The sequence below is a fragment of the Mastigoproctus giganteus genome, chromosome 10 (genome assembly GCF_048544385.1).
Source record: "Mastigoproctus giganteus isolate SK-2022 chromosome 10, ASM4854438v1, whole genome shotgun sequence".
NCBI classification, from domain to species: Eukaryota; Metazoa; Arthropoda; class Arachnida; order Uropygi; family Thelyphonidae; genus Mastigoproctus; species Mastigoproctus giganteus.
In genome coordinates this window covers 104216503-104235506 of record NC_143584.1, presented here as the reverse complement: position 1 = coordinate 104235506, position 19004 = coordinate 104216503, and the positions used below count along the sequence as shown (strand labels likewise).

The window sequence follows — 19004 nt, the reverse complement described above, 5'->3', positions numbered from 1 at the left end:
GTAGAATAGATGTGCGGAAATTTGCCTTTAGCCAGCGGGTGGTTAATTGCTGGAACAAACTTCCATCTGTCGTTGTGGAAGTTGATAGGTTAAATAAATTTAAGGAGGAACTGGACAGGCATTTGGAGGGTATGGTGTGATTTTTTTTTTTTTGGCTGATGCTGCATAAGCTCCTACACTTGCTTTCTTGCATCAAGGGCCACTACTACTACTACTACTACTGCTACTACTACTATGATCTGGTCACAAAGGAACTGAATATCAAAAATAATTTTGATATCTGTATCAAAATAATTTTGATACAGATGGTCCTATTGTATGGAATTTAAAAACTGTCTGAGACCACTGTAGTCATCCTCACAAAAGAAAAAGCCCTTACCCTTAACAGTACTTACATCTTTAAGTAAATCCCACATCAAGACACTCTGATCACTGCCACCGAGAGGATCTTTTACCTGCAAGTTCTTAATGCAAGAAGAAGCACTGCTAATAATCATATCAAGAATAATGCATCTTCTTTTTTGCCTCTCTGACATGCTTCTATAGCAAACAATCATCCAACAAATCTACAAAAGCCTTGTTAATGTATGAACTACCAACTCACAAGTTCCAGTCAATACCTGGAAAATTAAAATCCTCCATTATAAGTCATTCTAATTTATATTCATCAGAGTAATGGGATGTATAACAAATACTTATTCTCATATTTGTTTTCCCAAGCATTCGGAAAACAAATATGACAGTAGGATTTTGTTATACCCACCCACCTTGAAAAGTTCCCTCCCTGACTATGACAACTACTGATAATTACTGGTCTGCTAGAATGTGTTTCCCAGTCTGCCTACCCAGTGCAAGTATGAAAACAAATGTTTTTGTTACTTTGGTTATAAATAACAACTTGAATGTATATTGAATAATTTTATAAAATTCCAAAAATGTGAAAAGGTAATGAAATATCCTATCAGATATACTGCACGACCTCTTTAGGATTAATGCTTGTAAAACAATAAATTTGACTTTACATTACCTTTTCATCTTATATTTATAATAGCATTCCATCTTACATTTGCCTAAAATCCTGTTTCAATGTTTTTCAAGTGTTATCTACTTACATATTGTTATGTGTGAAATCTTTACACAAATTTTACAAATATCAAATTATTTTAAAGAATTACATGACTGAGCAGCTGAGAGTGACTGAATGCTTGCAGGCATGCAGATATCTATATGCTTGCCAGGATAAATATACTTGTGTGTGTGTGTGTGTGTGTGTGTGTGTGTGTGTGTGTGTGTGTGTGTGTGTGTGTGTGTGTGTGTAAATATGATTAAATGTATGGGTTAGCAAGTTAGTGTTAATATGTGTAACTTGCTGGGTGGGAAATGAGTCCACTTAACCTGGAATAAAAAAAAAAGAAAAGTGTGCTGCATCTATTCAGGGTACTGTTATAAAAAGGGTCAGTGTGTGTGAATGATGAGTAAATGAGAACATCCAACAGATGTTAACTGCGTGTATATATACACCGACGAGCCAAAACATTATGACCACCTACCTAATACGATGTTGGTCCTCCACGTGCAGCCAAATCAGCTCGTACCCGGCGAGGCATGGATGTTACAAGATTTCTAAATGTGTCTTATGGTATCTGGTACCAACCCATAACCAGCAGATCCTTTAACTCCTGTAAGGTCCATGGTTGAAACGATGCAGATCGGAGTTTCTTTCCAACATGAACCACAGATGCTGGATGGGACTGATTTCTGGGGAATTTGGAGGCCAGGGCAATACCTGGAGGTCTTCTTCTTATAATAATAATAATAATAACTAGTCTTGAACAAACCGGTGGTGTGGCATGGCACATTATCCTGCTGAAAGATGGCACCACCAGAAGGGAAGACTGTTGCCATGAAAGGGTGTACCTAGCCAGCAATAATGTTTAGGTAGGTGGTAGAGTTCAGAGTGCCCGGCACATGGTTGACTGGACCAAGGTTATGCCAGCAGAACATCGCCCAAAGCATGACACCGCCACCACCAGCTTGTTTTTTGTCCCACAGTGCATCCAGATGCCTTCACTTCCCCAGGTAAATGACGCACACATGACAGGAAACGTGATTCATTGGACCAGATGACATTCTTCCAATCACTCAAGGTCCAGTTTCAATGCTTGCTTGCTTGCCCATTGTAGGCACTGTCGCCAGTGAACCGTGGTTAGCATGGACACTTGGAGCAGCCTGCAGCCACGCAGCCCTGTTTTCAGCAGGGTTCGATGTACTGTGTGTTGTTGTGACACATTACTTCCATCACCAGCATTCCAATTACCGGCGAGTTGTGCCACAGTCGCCCTTCTATTGCCATATACCATCCGGGAGAGCCTTCCCTCACCTCGAGCATCGATGAGCTGTGGTCGTCCAACACCTCGCCGATGGTTAGTGACTTTTTCCTCCTCGGACCACTTTCGGTAGGTACTAACCAAGGCCGACAGTGAACATCCCACCAGCTGTGCCGTTTCAGATATGCTCTGACCCAGTTGTCTGGCCATTACAATCTGGCCTTTGTCAAACTTGCTTAAGTCCACTGCTTTTCCCCTCTGAAGAACAAGAGTAACACTGATGAATGGAGCTCAGTATCAGGTTTTTTTTTACTTGTCCCAAACCGCATATACGCTTTACGTAGCTCACCTGCCGTTGCGTTGATTTGCATAATGACTCGCTGGTCATAATGTTTTGGCTCATTGGTGTGTGTGTGTGTGTGTGTGTGTGTGTGTGTGTGTGTGTGTGTGTGTGTGTGTGTGTGTGTGTGTGTGTGTGTGTGTATATATACCCAGATTAGTAAGTAATGAATGTGGCTAGTGGGAATTAGGTGGTCCAATAGAACTGGAAGTCGAAATCATGGAATAAAACTGGAAGTCGAAATCATGGAATAAAACCAGAAGTGAAAATTATGGAATAAAACAATTGTTGTAGTAAAAAGAAAGCAAAATTAATACAGCCGCTCTTCAGCTTACGTAATACTCGACTTATGGAAATTTGACTTTACATAAGTTTTTGCCGGCCAGTGCAAACTTAAAAAAATAGTGGAAATGTATTTTGCATCCTGTAGGAATAAATGGAGGTATTGTGAAAACATTGCAATGTGAACCCAATAACACTGTTTTTTTGGTAATTCGTTCCAAGACCTTGAAAATTGAAATTTTTGCTATATAACTAAGCTATTTATCTCTCTGAAAGGTTATTTTTATAATGGAAATTGCACTACACTTTCATCGTTATCATATGTTCCATTATAAGAATCAATTTTGAATGCCTTTGTGACATTTTTCTAAAACACATTTCTGGAAGTCACTAACATAAAACAATAAAAACAATTTGCACTTTCCAGTTTATTGGGCTTTTCTATTAGTGCAATCTATTATAAATGGATAGTTAACTCGATCTTATTGCATTTGCGATAATACCGATAACTGGAATTCTGTGGGTTTTTACGTTATGGTATTATGGTGAAATGAGTTCCTCTTCACTGAAATCTTCAATCATATAAAAAACATAAATAACTTTTCAGAATCTTCTCTTCATTCCTATTTACTTATTACAATGGTGAAGGGAAAGGGACCAACAGAAAGTGCAAATGCTGGCAGTGCTAGGAAATGAAAAAAAATTGATTTAGAAATGAAGATGATTAATTAAAAATTACGAAGGACAAAGTTTGTCATCTATTGCACGGAATCAGGTCTTGCTGCTTCAACAGTTAATACTATTTTAAGGGACAGTGCGCGTATAACAGAACATGTTAAAGGATCAATGCATTTAAAATCAACAGTGACCACAAAACAGCATTCAGGTGCTATATCGAAGATGGAAAAGTATTAATAATATGGATGGAAAATTAGATTCAGAAGCAAGTGCTCCCGAGTCCAATCGCCATTCAAGTAAAAGCAAGAAGTATTTATAAAGATATTAAGGATAAGTAAGGCAAACCCCAAGCCAAGTTCGTTGCAAGCAATGGGTGGTTTAATAGGTTCAAGAATCATGCTGGTTTCCAAAACATTAAAGTATACGGTGAAGTCACCAGTGCCGATTCTGCAGCTGCAGAGAAATTTTGTGATGTGTTGGAAAACCCTTTTAAATCTCCACAGCTCTCAACTTCCACAGTGGCGTGCATCTAGAGAGTTAATTCTGGCACAATGCTCGAAAAGTAAAACTTGCTGACGTTATGCCTGTCTCCTCTCTCTTTTTGTAATTTTTTTTCCTGCACATGATATAAAAAAATTGAATAAACAATTCTATTTACATTTCCATCAAACATTTCTTTTTTGCTTCAATCAAATTTGTGAGTGTTGCATAAGCATTTAGGGAAATTCTGTCTTACATAGAGTTCCGGGGAACACAACCCCTTACGTCAGTCGGAGAGTGGCTGTCTATTATTAAAAGTACTTAAAGCTGCAAACTCGATGATTTCAACATTTTTCTCAAAATGTTAGTGTGTATAAATATGATTAAATGTATTCAAGGGCCAGCCGTCAAAACCAAGGGAAATGGAGCAATAAGTAAGGCCTCTGTTTCTATCATGAAATATACATAGCAAGTGGTAGTTATAAAAAATCAAATTATAATATGAGTGTGTATGGACCAACACAACCTAGGAAGCTAGATTAAACATAGCAGTTAATATAGGATGTTGACACACATTTCATGGCTGAGACAACAGATGTGGAGAAATGAAATTCATTTTTGAATTTCATTTCTCCTACTACCACAAACCTTTTACTTTAAATTAACAGGTCCCCCCCCCCTCTGTGAGGATGGGCTCCTCCAAGAGGGTGCCCCTCAGTTCCATTAACCTTCCTGTTTCCAGGTGAACAGCCTTCCTATCGTCCACCTTAATCTTCATCTGTTTCCTCCCTCTTCACTGTTACCCCCTTTCGCATTTTCCTCTCCCAACTTTTTCACCCTCTCTTTCTTTCCTACAGCCCTCCCTAGGAAGCTCATGTGCAGTCCAGCATTAGCCCCTACCTGAGAACTTTCTACCTGTACTACATCTGTGGGTACCTCCCATGAGACCAGGATGGGCAACTTGGGTCCCCTCTACAGACCCCCTGGTTAAATGCCAAAGGAACAATAGACCAACACAAACTTACACTATCACTGGCATTTACAGAGTTTGTAGCATAACAATGCATATTATGCAGTTTGTAGGTGGAAACCCCAGTGTCATTTGACAATATTTTCTGTACTTCCTATCTGAATATATGAAGATGAATGAAAGACAGAAAATCAGTGAGTGTGTCCTTATCGTTCAGAATGCCCATAAACATTAAAAAAAGTGTGTACTGTATAAGTATGACAGGTGTGCAGATGATTCGAGTGCATTAGGAGTCTGTTGTCCTGGCAGGCCCCCTATACAAGATTGTGGTGGGGCAAGGCAGGAAGTTTACATGACGACAGCAAGGTTCCCACATTGGAAAATCCCCTGCTCCGCCGATGTGCCCCTTCTTCCTACGGTATGACACAGGAATGCTAACACCAACTTCACCTGTTTTGACTTCATTCCCTCTACACTCCCACCCTCCCTCTCTCTCCCCACTCCACATCCCAACGTTTTTTGTCTTGTGGACCCTATCACCAGAAACCTTTTACTTTTCTTGTCAGTGTTGAATAAGTTGAATAACTACTGTAGAAGTATAAAGATTGAAGACTCAAATAAATACTACTGAAGTTCAATAGTATTTAATTGAGTCCCACTAAGTGTAAGGACAGAGAAATTTGTACTTGTGTAGCTTTTAAAAGTAGATTCTATGATTGCAGTATGGATATTTTGTCACTGCCTGCTTCCCCAAGCTATGAAATTACTTGTAATTGTCATAGAACGATAAATAATATATCAATGGATTAATCAGGGCTCCGTCGTGTTATTTCAAACAAATTGAAGTCTATTTCCCCACGACAATCCCAAATAAGTGACAGAATTAGAAGAAGCATAGATCTGCAGTCAACAGTGGTGCCAAAACCGTTAGATACAACTAGAACTGGGGTCAAAGTCACCTAAGAAGATGCCCAAGATTTTAAAACAGGGCTGAGAAGAGCCACCCTTTGCAAAATGAAAAGAGCAGTGATAGAGTCCCTCTCCCAAATATTTGAATGTGGGGAAGATGTACATGCAGTAGGAACACAGGAAAATGCTGATACCAACACCCAAGATAAAGAACACAAGGAAAACTCACTTGACCAAGTTTTGGCTGCCGGGTTACACTTTGAAAAATTGATGGCAGCACAAAGCAACAAGGTTCAGCAGCCACAAGGTTTCAGATAATTTAATTGTGTGAAACTAGCTTGAGAAAACCCTTATGGATGTCCATTTTAAGAATGAAATATTAAAAGCAAAGTTAGAAGCAACACAAAAGGAAAATGAGGACAACAAAAGTAACTAAAAAGTAACCTGTCATATGCTCAGGCACTTAACTTGTCCCCCTTAAAAGACTACTCGAACACCAAATGCTACCAGTACAAACAACAAAAATCAGGTTAAAATGCTGGAAAAAGAAGAAAATCCAAGGAAAGAGGACCCATAAAATCTAGTGAGGAGATCAAAAAAATGGTTGCTTCCAAGCTTCAGCCACACCTGAAGCAGGGTTAAAATTAAAGGACTAAGAAAGATCTGAAACACTGCAATCATAATAGATACTGCATTAAAGGAAGACTCCCAGATAATGAGACCACCCTGAGATACAAAGCATGGGTTTGTCAAATCAAACACCTAAGGGAAGGAAGAATAATCCTGTTTAACATGGATAAGACTGTCACAATGGATACATTTCTTGATGACATATATTATAAAAACCTCCAAGGCATAATAACCAAGGAGGAAATGGCTAAAGAATTTAAATATAAACATGTTACAAATTCTAGGTCCTCAACTAAGCAAAATGTCATTATAGAAATCTCACCCAGGATTTGGAATCATTTAAAGGCACAGGACCACATGTCCTGGTGGCAGACCAGCAGCCTGCCACCAGGAAGTATGGCAATGGCGCATATGTCAGCGAGCACTTCCTTATTACAAAGTGTATCACTGCCTCACTTTTCACCACAGTTCAAGGCCATAAATACAGCACATACCAAAAGTGCCATGCAGAACCACACTTGGCAAGACTGCCAACATTCAGTGCAAGCCTCCATGTGTCCTGTTTATAGAAAGCATTAAAGCAGTTCAAAATAAATTATGGCCAATGACTGTAATAACCAGAAGTTAAACTTCCTCCAACAAAATGCACAGAGAGCAAGTTCAATGGTTCAAGAAATAAAGATCAAAATGGAGGTGAGTATTGATATACAAATTGTCCAGGATCCTAACATCCATAGTGGTAAAGTCCAGGGATATCCCTGTCTTATAGGGTAATTGTATCCTCTGACGATACCCCTGGGAAGCTTTAGTAATTTGATATACTTCTCTCATAGTAACCAATGTAACCAATAGTAACCATCTTCATGGACTAATGTTATTAGTGGAGTCCCACAGGGTTCGGTGTTGGGTCCACTGTTGTTTTGAATATTTGTACGCAGTACTCAAGGCCATGCCTTGAGTACTGCGTACAGGTCTGGAGGCCTCATTTTAGGAAGGATGTAGATTTGCTTGAGCATGTACAGAGAAGGGCAACAAGATTGGTGAGGGGAATGAAGGGATCCTCTTACCAAGGGAGGCTTAAGTTCTGCAAATTGCAGTGGCTGGAGACTAGGCACCTGTGCGGTGATCTGATTGAGGTGAATAAGGCCTTGAATGGGTTGAGCACGCTGAATTCTGATGGGATCCTTCCACTTGTTCAAATTACTACCTAAGGGGACATAAATTCAAATTAAGAAAAGACAGATGTAGAATAGATGTGCGGAAATTTGCCTTTAGCCAGCAGTTAATTGCTGGAACGAACTTCCATCTGTCGTGGAAGTTGATAGGTTGAATAAATTTAATTTAATAAATTTAATATAGGTTAAATAAATTTAACTGGACAGGCATTTGGAGGGAATGGTGTGATTTTTTTTTTTTTTTGGCTGATGCTGCATAAGCTCATACACTTGCTTTCTTGCATCACATGCCACTACTACTACTACTAGCTGATGATCCCACTGCTCCTGTGGTGCCAATGAGGATTGGACCCATGTACTGTCCTCTATATGATAATCTGAGAAACACGTTCAGCAGTAAAATAGTCTGCCAATGTCCTCTATTCAGGAATTAAAAAAATCTGTTTGTTAGAGAAGTTTATTACAAGGCATTAATTGAATATTCGCAATCTCTTTTTGAACTGTATAGAACAACCCTGTGCAGGAACAAAAATATAACAACAGCCCCAGCAGTAAGAGAAACTGACCCTATTCCTTACACCAAGAAACATCCCACATGTTGGCCCCATCCTCCCTGTTGGTCACTGCCAGCAAAGTGTCAACTTCCCAGGGCACCTAAGGGCACCCTGGATTATACCAAAAATGACCAGAAGAAATAGACTTGACTCCCGGACTTCAATGGTGTGTGGATGGGACAGCTTTGCCCCTCACTACCAATCAATACAAGTCTATACAAGCTGGGGAGATCCAGACTGACTAATTGTGATATCCAGGCTAAACCAGAGTTTGCGTGCATGCATACAAGATTTGGTACCTGCCCTAAGTGTGTATGAAATGACTGAATGTGAATCTGTTTTTGAATGTACTGAGTGACTGCATTTCTGACATTATATGTGTAAGAGGTGTAAGAGTGTATTTCTTATGGGTGCATGTATGGGTTAGAAGCATGTGAGTGAGAATAAATGAATGAATGCATGTGTGTGTGTGTGTGTGTGTGTGTGTGTGTGTGTGAGGTGTAGTGTCTAACGGCTCCTGGGATTTCTCCCATCTCCGCAGGTGTACATTGTATCGGGGCCAGAGATTTGAAGTGTGTGTGGGGGTCACGTGCTGTATATTGTATTGTGCCCTTTGTTCCTCCGGTCTATTAGCCGTTGAGCCCCTAGTGGGACCTGACGTTACCACACCGTGCCACGGGGAGGCTGACCTGATGCTGCATAAGCTCATACACTTGCTTTCTTGCATTACATGCCACTACTACTAGCTGATGATCCCACTGCTCCTGTGGTGCCAATGAGGATTGGACCCATGTACTGTCCTCTATATGATAATCTGAAAAATAGGTGGCAGGACCCGCCAGAGTACTCTGGCGGGTCCTGCCACCTATTTTCCTGGGATTCCAGTGGCTAGGACCAGATTTGAGAATGAGATGATCGCTGTTTCTTGAGCAATGGTTGTAATTTTAACAAAGCGTAGGGTTGTTCGCTGATAACAACCCTACGGGAGGAGTAAGGGAGGAAGGTAGAAGACTGTTGGGTAGGAAACAGAAGAAAGGGGCCGACAGGGAAGATGGCCCCTGATGACAGTGTGGCATGCCCAGTGTCTCACCAGAGAGAAGAGTGGGATGGCGGGTGGACAAAAAACCACCTCCCCACACCAAAAAAAAAAAAAAAAAATCATCATGTAAGAGAAAAATGGGTGGGGGGGGGGGAGTAAAAGGACGGATGATAGGAAACAGAAGAAAGAAGTCGGGGGGAAAAAAAAAAAAAAAAAGAGAGAGAGAGTGCAGGGTAGGTACAGCTAGCATGGCCAATCAGTTGGAGCCGACAACTTGCTGGAAATCCAGCAGTGTGAGTGCTGCTATGGTGGATGGGTCAAGTTCAGGAAGGTCTAGTAGTCCATGTGTCGTCACAGACTCCATTTGGTGAGTCTGTGTCACATCCAGACTGAAGGCTGGTCCAGTAGTCCATGATAACGAATAGTGGGGTGGTCCAAACCGGGAGTCCAAGATATGATGGTCAAGTCCAGGGATCGATGGTAGGTTTCTTCTTGATGAGATGTGTCATGTCTGGTCGGGAGAAGTTGGTCCAGGAATCAATGATGAGGAATTTGTCAAGGTATGTGTGGACCCTGTCTTTGATTGCACTGCTAGTATTGTCCCAACCAAGTGGGGAGACCAGTTGACTACTAGAGATGTGAGGGATCAAGTTGGGTTCTGTACTCTAGATGGTTTGTTGGTCAAGTCTTGTGTAAGTTGGTCCAAGGTGTTAGCATCATTGGCTCAATGATGCACAACAACAATTGGCAGTCATGGTTGTTATGACCTATTGATTCAGATACTAAGGTGGTGGTAGCGCTTTCTGCCTGGTAAATAGGTCCATTGCAAATTGAGTCAGGGCTCGGTAAGTTTCTTCATTCTGTAGGGTGAGGTGTTCTTGATTTTGGTAGTTGAAACGTAGTTTCGTTATTAGGATCCTCCTGAAGTCCTCGTAGATTTCACAGCTGTGGGCAAGGTGCTCCCACGTCTGATCCTCTCCACAGTGGCAGCGGGGTGAGTCTGAAATTCTGAAGTCATGTAGTTTTTTCTGGAAGGAGCCATGTCCAGTGAGGAGGTAGGTAGCATAGAGTCCCAGTGAAAACCAGACAGGCGTGAGGGGGGAGGGGGGGTAGGAGGCCCTGAAATCCGGGAGGAATCTTTTGGTGACAGTGCCTTTAGTTGAGGTCTGCCATTTTTCTTGCCAGGTGTCTGTTAGATGTTTATTAAGTCTCTTCTTTTCAGCGTTTCTATTATTTGCTGGGTCAATGGTGAAACCTGCACAGGTAACTGCTCTTCCTTTGGCTATTTGGTAGAGCAAACCATGACGAACAATCTCCAGGTCCAGTGGAAGAGATCCAGTGAGGACCTGGAGCGCATGGGTGCTGACAGTGTGACAGGCACGCGAGGACAGAAGGAGAAGAGAGGGCTGGATAGTTCCTAGGCACGATCTGTTTACTACTGTATTGGCCTTCTTGTACCAGACTCCAGAAGCATAGGTGATAACAGGGATGAAAACTACCTTATAGAAGAGGGACAGCGTTCTCTTCTTTAAGTCCCAGTCCTTCCGGGCAACTCTTGAGACTTGGGCAGCACACTTCCTGATCTTAATCCTGAGTTGGTCTAGATGAGGAGTGAAGGAAAGGTTTTTGTCTAAGATCAAACCTAGATATTTAAACTCTGTTTTTAGTTTTATTGTGTGTGTGAAAACCTGAGTGTTTTCCTTTTTTTTTTCTTTCTTTTTGTATAAATTTTTCTAGTGTAAGAGTGGACAGATAGAACATGGACCGCCAAAATCAACATCCAGTTTCTACTCGACATCTTCAATAAGTGCTTGTCCCATTGTTTTTTCCCAGAAGAATGGACAAACGCCAATGTAAAGCTGATCATAAAAAATCCATCTAAACTGTTCACAATAAGTTGTGCAAATCTGCCAAACCTGTCTTGGTCAGCCATTAAGGCAACTAAATTTGAGTATATATATAAAAAAGTAAAGTAGATGGAAAGATATGGCTGGGTGGGGGGAATCCTGACAAAGAAAAAGGTAATCAAGACAGGTCAAAATGACAAATAATCCACATTTTTTTTTTTGTTCTGTTCCTGTGGAGATGCCTCCTATAATGGTGGGAGACACTGTTAATTGTTAGGACCTAATATGCCTGCCCTGGTCTTAACATAGGTTGGGGGAAGGATACCCCTTTAGGCTAAATTATAAAGAGAAAGAGTCATGGGAACTGGACAAAAAAAAAAACTTCTCCAAATTGGTACTCTTCCTCTGGAATACAATGAACCCATCTAAACAAATGACTGTCCTTCCTTTCAGGAGCTTGTGGTGGGCACTTCTGGCTCCAACATTAATCTTTTGGTTATTCTTGGGGTTGGCTTCTGGTTAGTTTGTTTTGAGCAGAATGCATGATCACTACAAAACCTTCTGGAGAGGAGTAAATACTGCCACAGATTAAGATAGCACACCAGAAAATATTCCCAGCCCTCCTAGGGATATTTTAAGGTTACTGAGGGCAAAAACAGTTATAGATATTTGTACACTAATGTTAGTGTAGTAAATAGATTTGATCCATTTGAATTATTGGTTAAGTGACAATGAGAAACAGTGCTACTCACACATAAGGGGGATGCAAAATTTGGATACAGTGATAACATATTGAACTCCCTGTGTTCAACCTCTACAATGGTCACAGAGTTTTTACATTTCTTTCAGGGGAATAAACTGATGACAATGTTCACTGTAAATTCTAAATGAGAAGAATTCAGGGGAACTAACATAGAAGCCACAAAGCTTCTTATACCAATTAAGAAATATTGTTCAATGTTTGGATCTAAATGGATTGATAGTAATTTGGTATGACATTAAGCAGGGGAGGAAACAAAAATGAGAGTTGGAGGCTAAATAATTGTCATTAATATAAAGAACAATTATATAGACAAATAGAATGAACCAGTAAATAAGAATGTCTTAAAGCAGGGAACTTTAAATTTCAGATACTGACTAACCAGTGAGCTGGTCATTCACACACAGCAGCAGCAGAACTTGTGCAGAATTTTGGATTTTTTGAATTACTGTTTTCTACAGCCACATGTTAGAGAGACAACAAGAGAAAGCGATACTGATGATTTCATTAACAGCAGTAACCCTTCATGCACTGAGACTCTCCAGATAAAAGAAGCACTTCGACAGTGATCATTATCTACTGTAAGGGTTTTTGCTTTTGTAATGGTGACTTATGACATTAGTGGGACCAACTGATGATGCAATTGCAAATTCTAAATGAGAAGCATTCAGGGAGTAACATACTACACTTTTTATATCAATTTGAAATGGATACCAAATGAACGAAAGAGACTAGTGGCAGAGAAGAAATATGCATGAGATGGTCTTAAATTATCAGGGGACACAAAACCCTACAGCAATAATACTAATCTACAATCAAGTCACTAAGGGGGTTAGACAAACTAAGGTGGTCTTTGGCTTCTTTTTGCATTCTTAGCCAAAGACTTCTGAAAACCTTTGGCTAAGATTGCAAAGAAAAGTAGAAAATAATTCTTTGTGTTAACACTACAAGGAAAAGGATGAATGAACCACATTAAACCACTAAATGGATGGCAAAACTATTGATGAGCCTGTTTAGGTTGCTGAGAAATTGAATACCCTTCACTTACATTCACATGTGAAAAGTTTTTAGAGATGGGCATACCAGAAGTGGAGTAAATCTAACAGAGAGCTAAATGATTTTGTGATATTTGAAAAGAAAATGGAAAGAAGCTACTGAAGTTAAAAGTAAATAAGGCATCTGGAAGTGATTCTACCCAATTTTATTAAGAAAAGCAGCAAAAGGGGTAAGCAAACATTAGCCCGTAATTATCAAAACATCCTTGAATTCAAAGGAGGTCCCTACAAATTGGAGATATGCAAGTATCTCTCCTATTCACAGAGAATCAAAAATAGAAATTGCAGCATGGATTTGTCAAGGGAAGATCTTTTCTGACCAATCTGATTAGTTACTATGATGTAGTAACAAAGAAACTGGATGCAAACAATTTTCAATCATATATTTAGATTTCAGTAAAGCTTCTGATACTGTACCACATGAATAACTGCTGTACATATTGGAACATATGACATTAAAGGGAAATTACTGCAGAGGATAGAGAGATGGTTGAGTGGAAGGAGACAGAGATTGGCTATTAACACATTCGCTGCCTTTAAGTGTAAAATGACCCTGTAAGTGATGTGCCACAATGCACATCTGAGTTCAAATGGCACCCAAGCTCTGTTTTGTAATGCATATGAGCAGTCATTCTTAAGCAGTCAACCAGTGAGAGCCATAAATGTAAAAGCATATAAAATCAATAACTACTCAGCATTGGCACAGTGACTGAACGTTGTGCAGCAATGCTTGTCTTTTGTTTACAGAGTTTGCACACAGTTTATGTATATGAATACACTTCCTATAAAATTTTAAGAGTTTTTCTAATTTACAGCTCAGCACAAAAGTAACTATTTATTTTTAGTAATGAGTTCCAAACTTTTAATTTTCAACCATTATTTAGAAATTTACAGGATGTTGGAGATTTCGGAATGTTGATTTTTTTTCAACTTTCTAAAAATGACGGCACAAACAAACAAGTTCTCTCCAATTTAGGTGGCAGCAAACATGTTAATGGGGCCAAGATCTTGGACTAATGTCATTAGAAGAGTCCCTCAGGTTTCAGTGTGGGGGCCTTTACTGTTCTCAGTATTTATTACTGATGTTGACGAGGGAATATCAAGCTTAATATCCAGGTTTGCAGATGATACAAAGGCTGGTAGAATGGTTAATGACAAGAATCATGGCATACTACTGCAAAAAGACGTAGAAAAATTAATCAAATGATCTGAGAAGGCAATTAAAGTACCCGTATGCAAAATAACAAACAGATTGGGTGATATAACACACTCAAGGTAGTGGTAGTGGAGAATAAAAAAGACCTAATTGTATAGTCTGACACAAAGTTCTCTGAGCAGTGCAGGCTGCCAGGGCAGTTCATAGAGTTTTGTGAATGATATGCAGGAATTTTGCCAGCAGGAACAAGGAGATAATCCCACTGCATAAGGCACATGTTTAGGCCACATCTTGAGTACTGCATACAGGTCTTGAAGCCATGTTATAGAAAGGAAGTGATCTGTTGGAATGGGTGCAAAGAAGAGCAACAAGATTAGTCAGAGACAAAAAAAGATACCCTTATCATAAAAGATTTGTTATGCAAATTACATAATTATGCAAATTACAGCATCTGAAAACTAAACACCTAATTGAAGAGTTTAAGGCCTTATATGAATTGCATAAACTAAGGAATTGTGGTAACAAAGGAAATGGATGCAAAAAATTATTTTAATAACATATACTTGAATTTCAGGAAAGCTTTTGATACTGTTGTACATAAAAGATTGCTGTACAAATTAGAGCAATATGGCATTAAGGTCAAGTTGCTGCTATGGATAAAGGAATGATTCAGTGGGAGAAGACAGAGTGGTAATCAATGGACACTGCTCTTTGTGGATTAATGTTATTAGTCAAGCTCCCCCCCCCTGGGGTTTAGTGTTGGGCCCATTCTTGTTGTCTATATTTATGAATGATACTGATGAAGGTATATCAGGTTTAATGTCCATGTTTCCAGACAATATGAAGGTTGGCATGGTTGTTAATGACAGCACACTGCTGCAATAGATCTGGAAAAGTTGGGCAGATGGGCTGAGAGGTGGCAACTGAAGTTTAACATTGACAAATGCAAAGTACTGCATATGGGTACCAGTAACTCCAGAGTGACACACCAACTGTGCATTACTACACTCAGGGTAGTGGAGAATGAAAAAAGCCAGGGGATAAATTGTGCAGTCAGATAAAAAAATTTTCGGAGCAGTGCAGACAGGCTACGAGAGAAGCTCATGGGGTCTTGTCGATGATATACAGGAACAAGGATTATCCCTTTGTATAAGGCAATGGTCAGGCCTCACCTTGCACACAGGTCTGGACCCCATTTTAGGAAGGATATAGAGCTGTTGGAATGAGCACAGCGAAGGGCAACGAGACAGGTGTGAGGGGGGGACAAAGGGTACTCTTGCCAAAAAAAAAAAAGCTTAAGTTTTGCAAATTGCAGCGTCTGGTGACTAGGCACGTGAAAGGTGATCTTGATTGAGGTGTATAAGGCATTGAATGGTTTGAGCACTTTCCTCTTGCTCAGATTACACAGCTGAGTGGGCATAAATTAAAATTGAGGAAAGACAGTTGTAGAATAGATGTGCTGAAATTTGAATTTAGCCAGCAAGTGGTTGATTGTTGATTGCTGGAACCAATTCCATCTGTCGTGAAAGTTGATAGCTTAAAATAAATTAAGATAGAACTGGACAAACTTTTGGAGCAAATGGATAGGTGAAATGTGAAGGTTTTTTTTTGGCTGATGCTACATCAGCCAAAAAAAAAGTGCACTTGTTTCAACAAACAGAAGTCATCTCAAAGTCCAGTTTTAGATCAGGAGCACTAGCATGGTGATTACAAAGGCATAGCCATTTCAAATATCAATCTTGTGAAGGTGTAGTCATTCCCTTACGGCCTGATCCAGGTCTTCTCTTCAATCACATCACCGGTTTCACGCTTTAATTTCAGTACCCGGGATACTGCTGACTGGTGGCAGCCTATTTTATCAGCGATAGCACATGTAGAAAGCCCTTCCTGGGACAGAGCAACAGCTACACTTTTTTTTTTTCTTGGTGTCAACCGAACACATGGAGCCATGCTTACACCTCCACAAAACAGGATACTAATGAGCGCGTATACCCTTCCAAATGCCGTTTTTATAGAAACAGCTGATGCAATACCTTGCAATTACTGTCTGATGCAATAGAAGTGTTATCTGAAGCAATACCTTTACTTTACGACAAACAAAATGACATGTAATCAAACAATATCTTATACGTTTCACTACAAATGTTACTTTTTTTTAAGGTGATGCAGTTTTTTTTTGTCCGCCATTATATGTGTATCTCCTTGACTCAGTCTGGTGTAAAAGGACATTGTGTGTGTGTGTACACACGTGTTTCTGTATATAATACAATAGGATTCTTAAATTTAAGGAAAGATTAGGTAAATTGCTAGATGGAATGTGTCAATAAGTTTTTTTTTTTTTTTTGCTGATGATCTCGCTTCTTTGCCCACTATTAATACTAACAATAATGCAAATATCTACCTCAAGGTATACAAACAGAAATATTTACCTCACTCAAGTAACTTTTTTTTTTACAACTTGAGGAATGTAGGGTCAAGGAAAGAAATTAGTTTCAGTTACCACTGTTAGCAATAGAACAGTAAAAAGACATCAATAATAATGCTAGTTAATAAAAATAATTAGTGGATTCACATGCATACCAAGAGCTCTTGTCTATTCACTTTTCCATCATGATTGGTATCTATGGCTTCTCGAAATTCCATAATTCTTTCCTGCTTCCACTCATCTACAGTTTGTCCACTGTTGTCATTTGGAGGCATTTCAGCAAACTCTTCTTCTGTCAACATTTCATCACCATTGACATCTGTAAGTAATATATAATATTAGCGAAACACTTACAAAAATAATATCAAAATGCCCGTGAAATAATAAGCCTACTTGCACTTAAGTGAACAACCTCATTTCAAACTTTATTTTTAATATGCTGTTAAGTAGTCATTAATAATTCTTAGTTAATTCTTAAACATTTTTGAAGTTTATTTACAGATTTTCTCAGTTTATCTGTGGGTCATCATCCAAAAAAAAAATTGCATCTAATTGTAAAACACTGGGTTTTACAATTAGATGCAAATTTTTTTTTGGATGATGACCCACAGATCATGGAACATGGTCATATGAAAATACTAAGATATGGTAAACCATATCTCAGGATTATCCTGTCTGAAAATTACGAACATTTTATTATTATTTTTTTTTTTATCAGGTAGGGTGGGGGGGGGGTATGAAAATTTAACAGAAAAACTCATGATACATCTGAAACCATGTAACTCCAAAATGAACAGAGAACAATTTCAGGATTTTTCCAAGCTTGTAGGAATCTAACAACTTTTTACTGCTAGTAGATAATGAAGGTGTGCTTGAACACAAAATCAATTCACGCTATACTGATTTAAACTGAACTTAACCATGTACAAGTATGTGCAAATGCAGCATATTAGTATGCAGCAATTCTAGAAAAGGCTAAAAAAAGAAAGGCACCATTTTAGTTATATCTCATATTGTGAATACCTTCACGAGTTTCCGTGATATTGCACTACTTCAAATAAGTAACACTTCACCTGACCTTAACCACAACACTAATTCTAGGGCAGTTAAATCATTTAATTATATCATATTAAATAATTATTATAGGATAATTTCTCTTTCTTTCTTAATATGAATAATCGCTTCTCTCTCTCTCTCTCTCTCTCTCTCTCTCTCTATGATCTGCTGTAACTGATTATAGTGAAAGCTTTATTAGGAATGGATGGGGATTATGGCATTCTGTTTACCTAAACGGTCCCATCAACATAGAAGAAACAGTAAATAACAATAGTAAAACTAAAATTTTAGGTAATGTGGCAGTGTGAATCATATTGTAATCAACAAAAAGTATCTATGGGACAAATAGTGTCACCTCACATGCCTGCTAAGAATGTCCATATTTCTTGAATTTGAAACAACAAATATGGCTTGAAATACAGGGCTGAATTCAACAGTTTAATTAGCCAGTATTAATTATGGATGGCTGGTCTGGAGTGTGGAAAGTTAAAATAATTGATGTGGTCATAATGAGATTACCATCCTTTTTTTAGTCATAATTTGTTTTGATTGCTAAGTTCCTGGAGTAATTTCTCTTCAAAGAGTATAAATAGGTTCCACTCAATAATTTATAAGAATTAAAGGTAGTTCTGTGGGGAGTAACAGATACTTGCAGTCTGCCAAGCAATGCTAGCTTTAACAGTCATTCAGAGTGTTTTGCAGTAGTGATTTCAATCAGTCCTCCATGGCAGAGGAATTTCACCACTGTTTGATAATCATAATCCAGTGCAGATTCCAGATAATTTTGTGTGACAAAAATACGTGACAACTTGCCCACAAGTTGGGTAGATAAAGAGTGTATCACCAGAAAAGTTGGAAGTTTCTGTTCTGTCTTTTAGGGTGACTGGGGTCACAATCCAAACAAGGTGGTTCACTTCGTGAGCTCGAAGGCTCTAAAGGTGGGAATGCATTGGCGTCTACAGCCCTGGGGGAGGGAAAATGTGGCTCTACCTGCTAGGTTTCCAGCCCTGCCACATGGAAGCAGGAAAAGTAACAAGAGTGGCCAAGCGAGTATGAAAAAAAGTGCAGTACATTACAAGTGAATAATGTAGTATATTGTAAGGGGGTTGTGGTAACACTAAATGGTGTGGCAATAATGATGCAAGTGAGAAGCAAATAACTTTCCAAGAAAACATGAAGGAAATCAGTCAGAAAAAAAGCATGATCACTGGAATGCTTGACACTGGGACCTAGGGAAAGGGTTAACTGTTAAATCAAGTACAATCTCCAACCTTAACAGAGATTTATGTAGTGACCTATAATGAAGATGTTCTAAAAGAAT

General features: G+C 39.2%; 1 protein-coding gene across 1 annotated transcript in view; it reads right to left on the bottom strand.

The window, feature by feature from the left end:
- The window catches only part of myd (stromal cell derived factor mayday), a 181130-nt gene that overhangs the window by 10702 nt on the left and 151424 nt on the right, over positions 1 to 19004 (bottom strand). The window contains exon 5 of the mRNA XM_090382877.1: positions 16783 to 16946. Within this exon, the coding sequence (XP_090239003.1) occupies positions 16783 to 16946 (164 nt within the window). The remainder of the gene's footprint in view (positions 1 to 16782; positions 16947 to 19004) is intronic.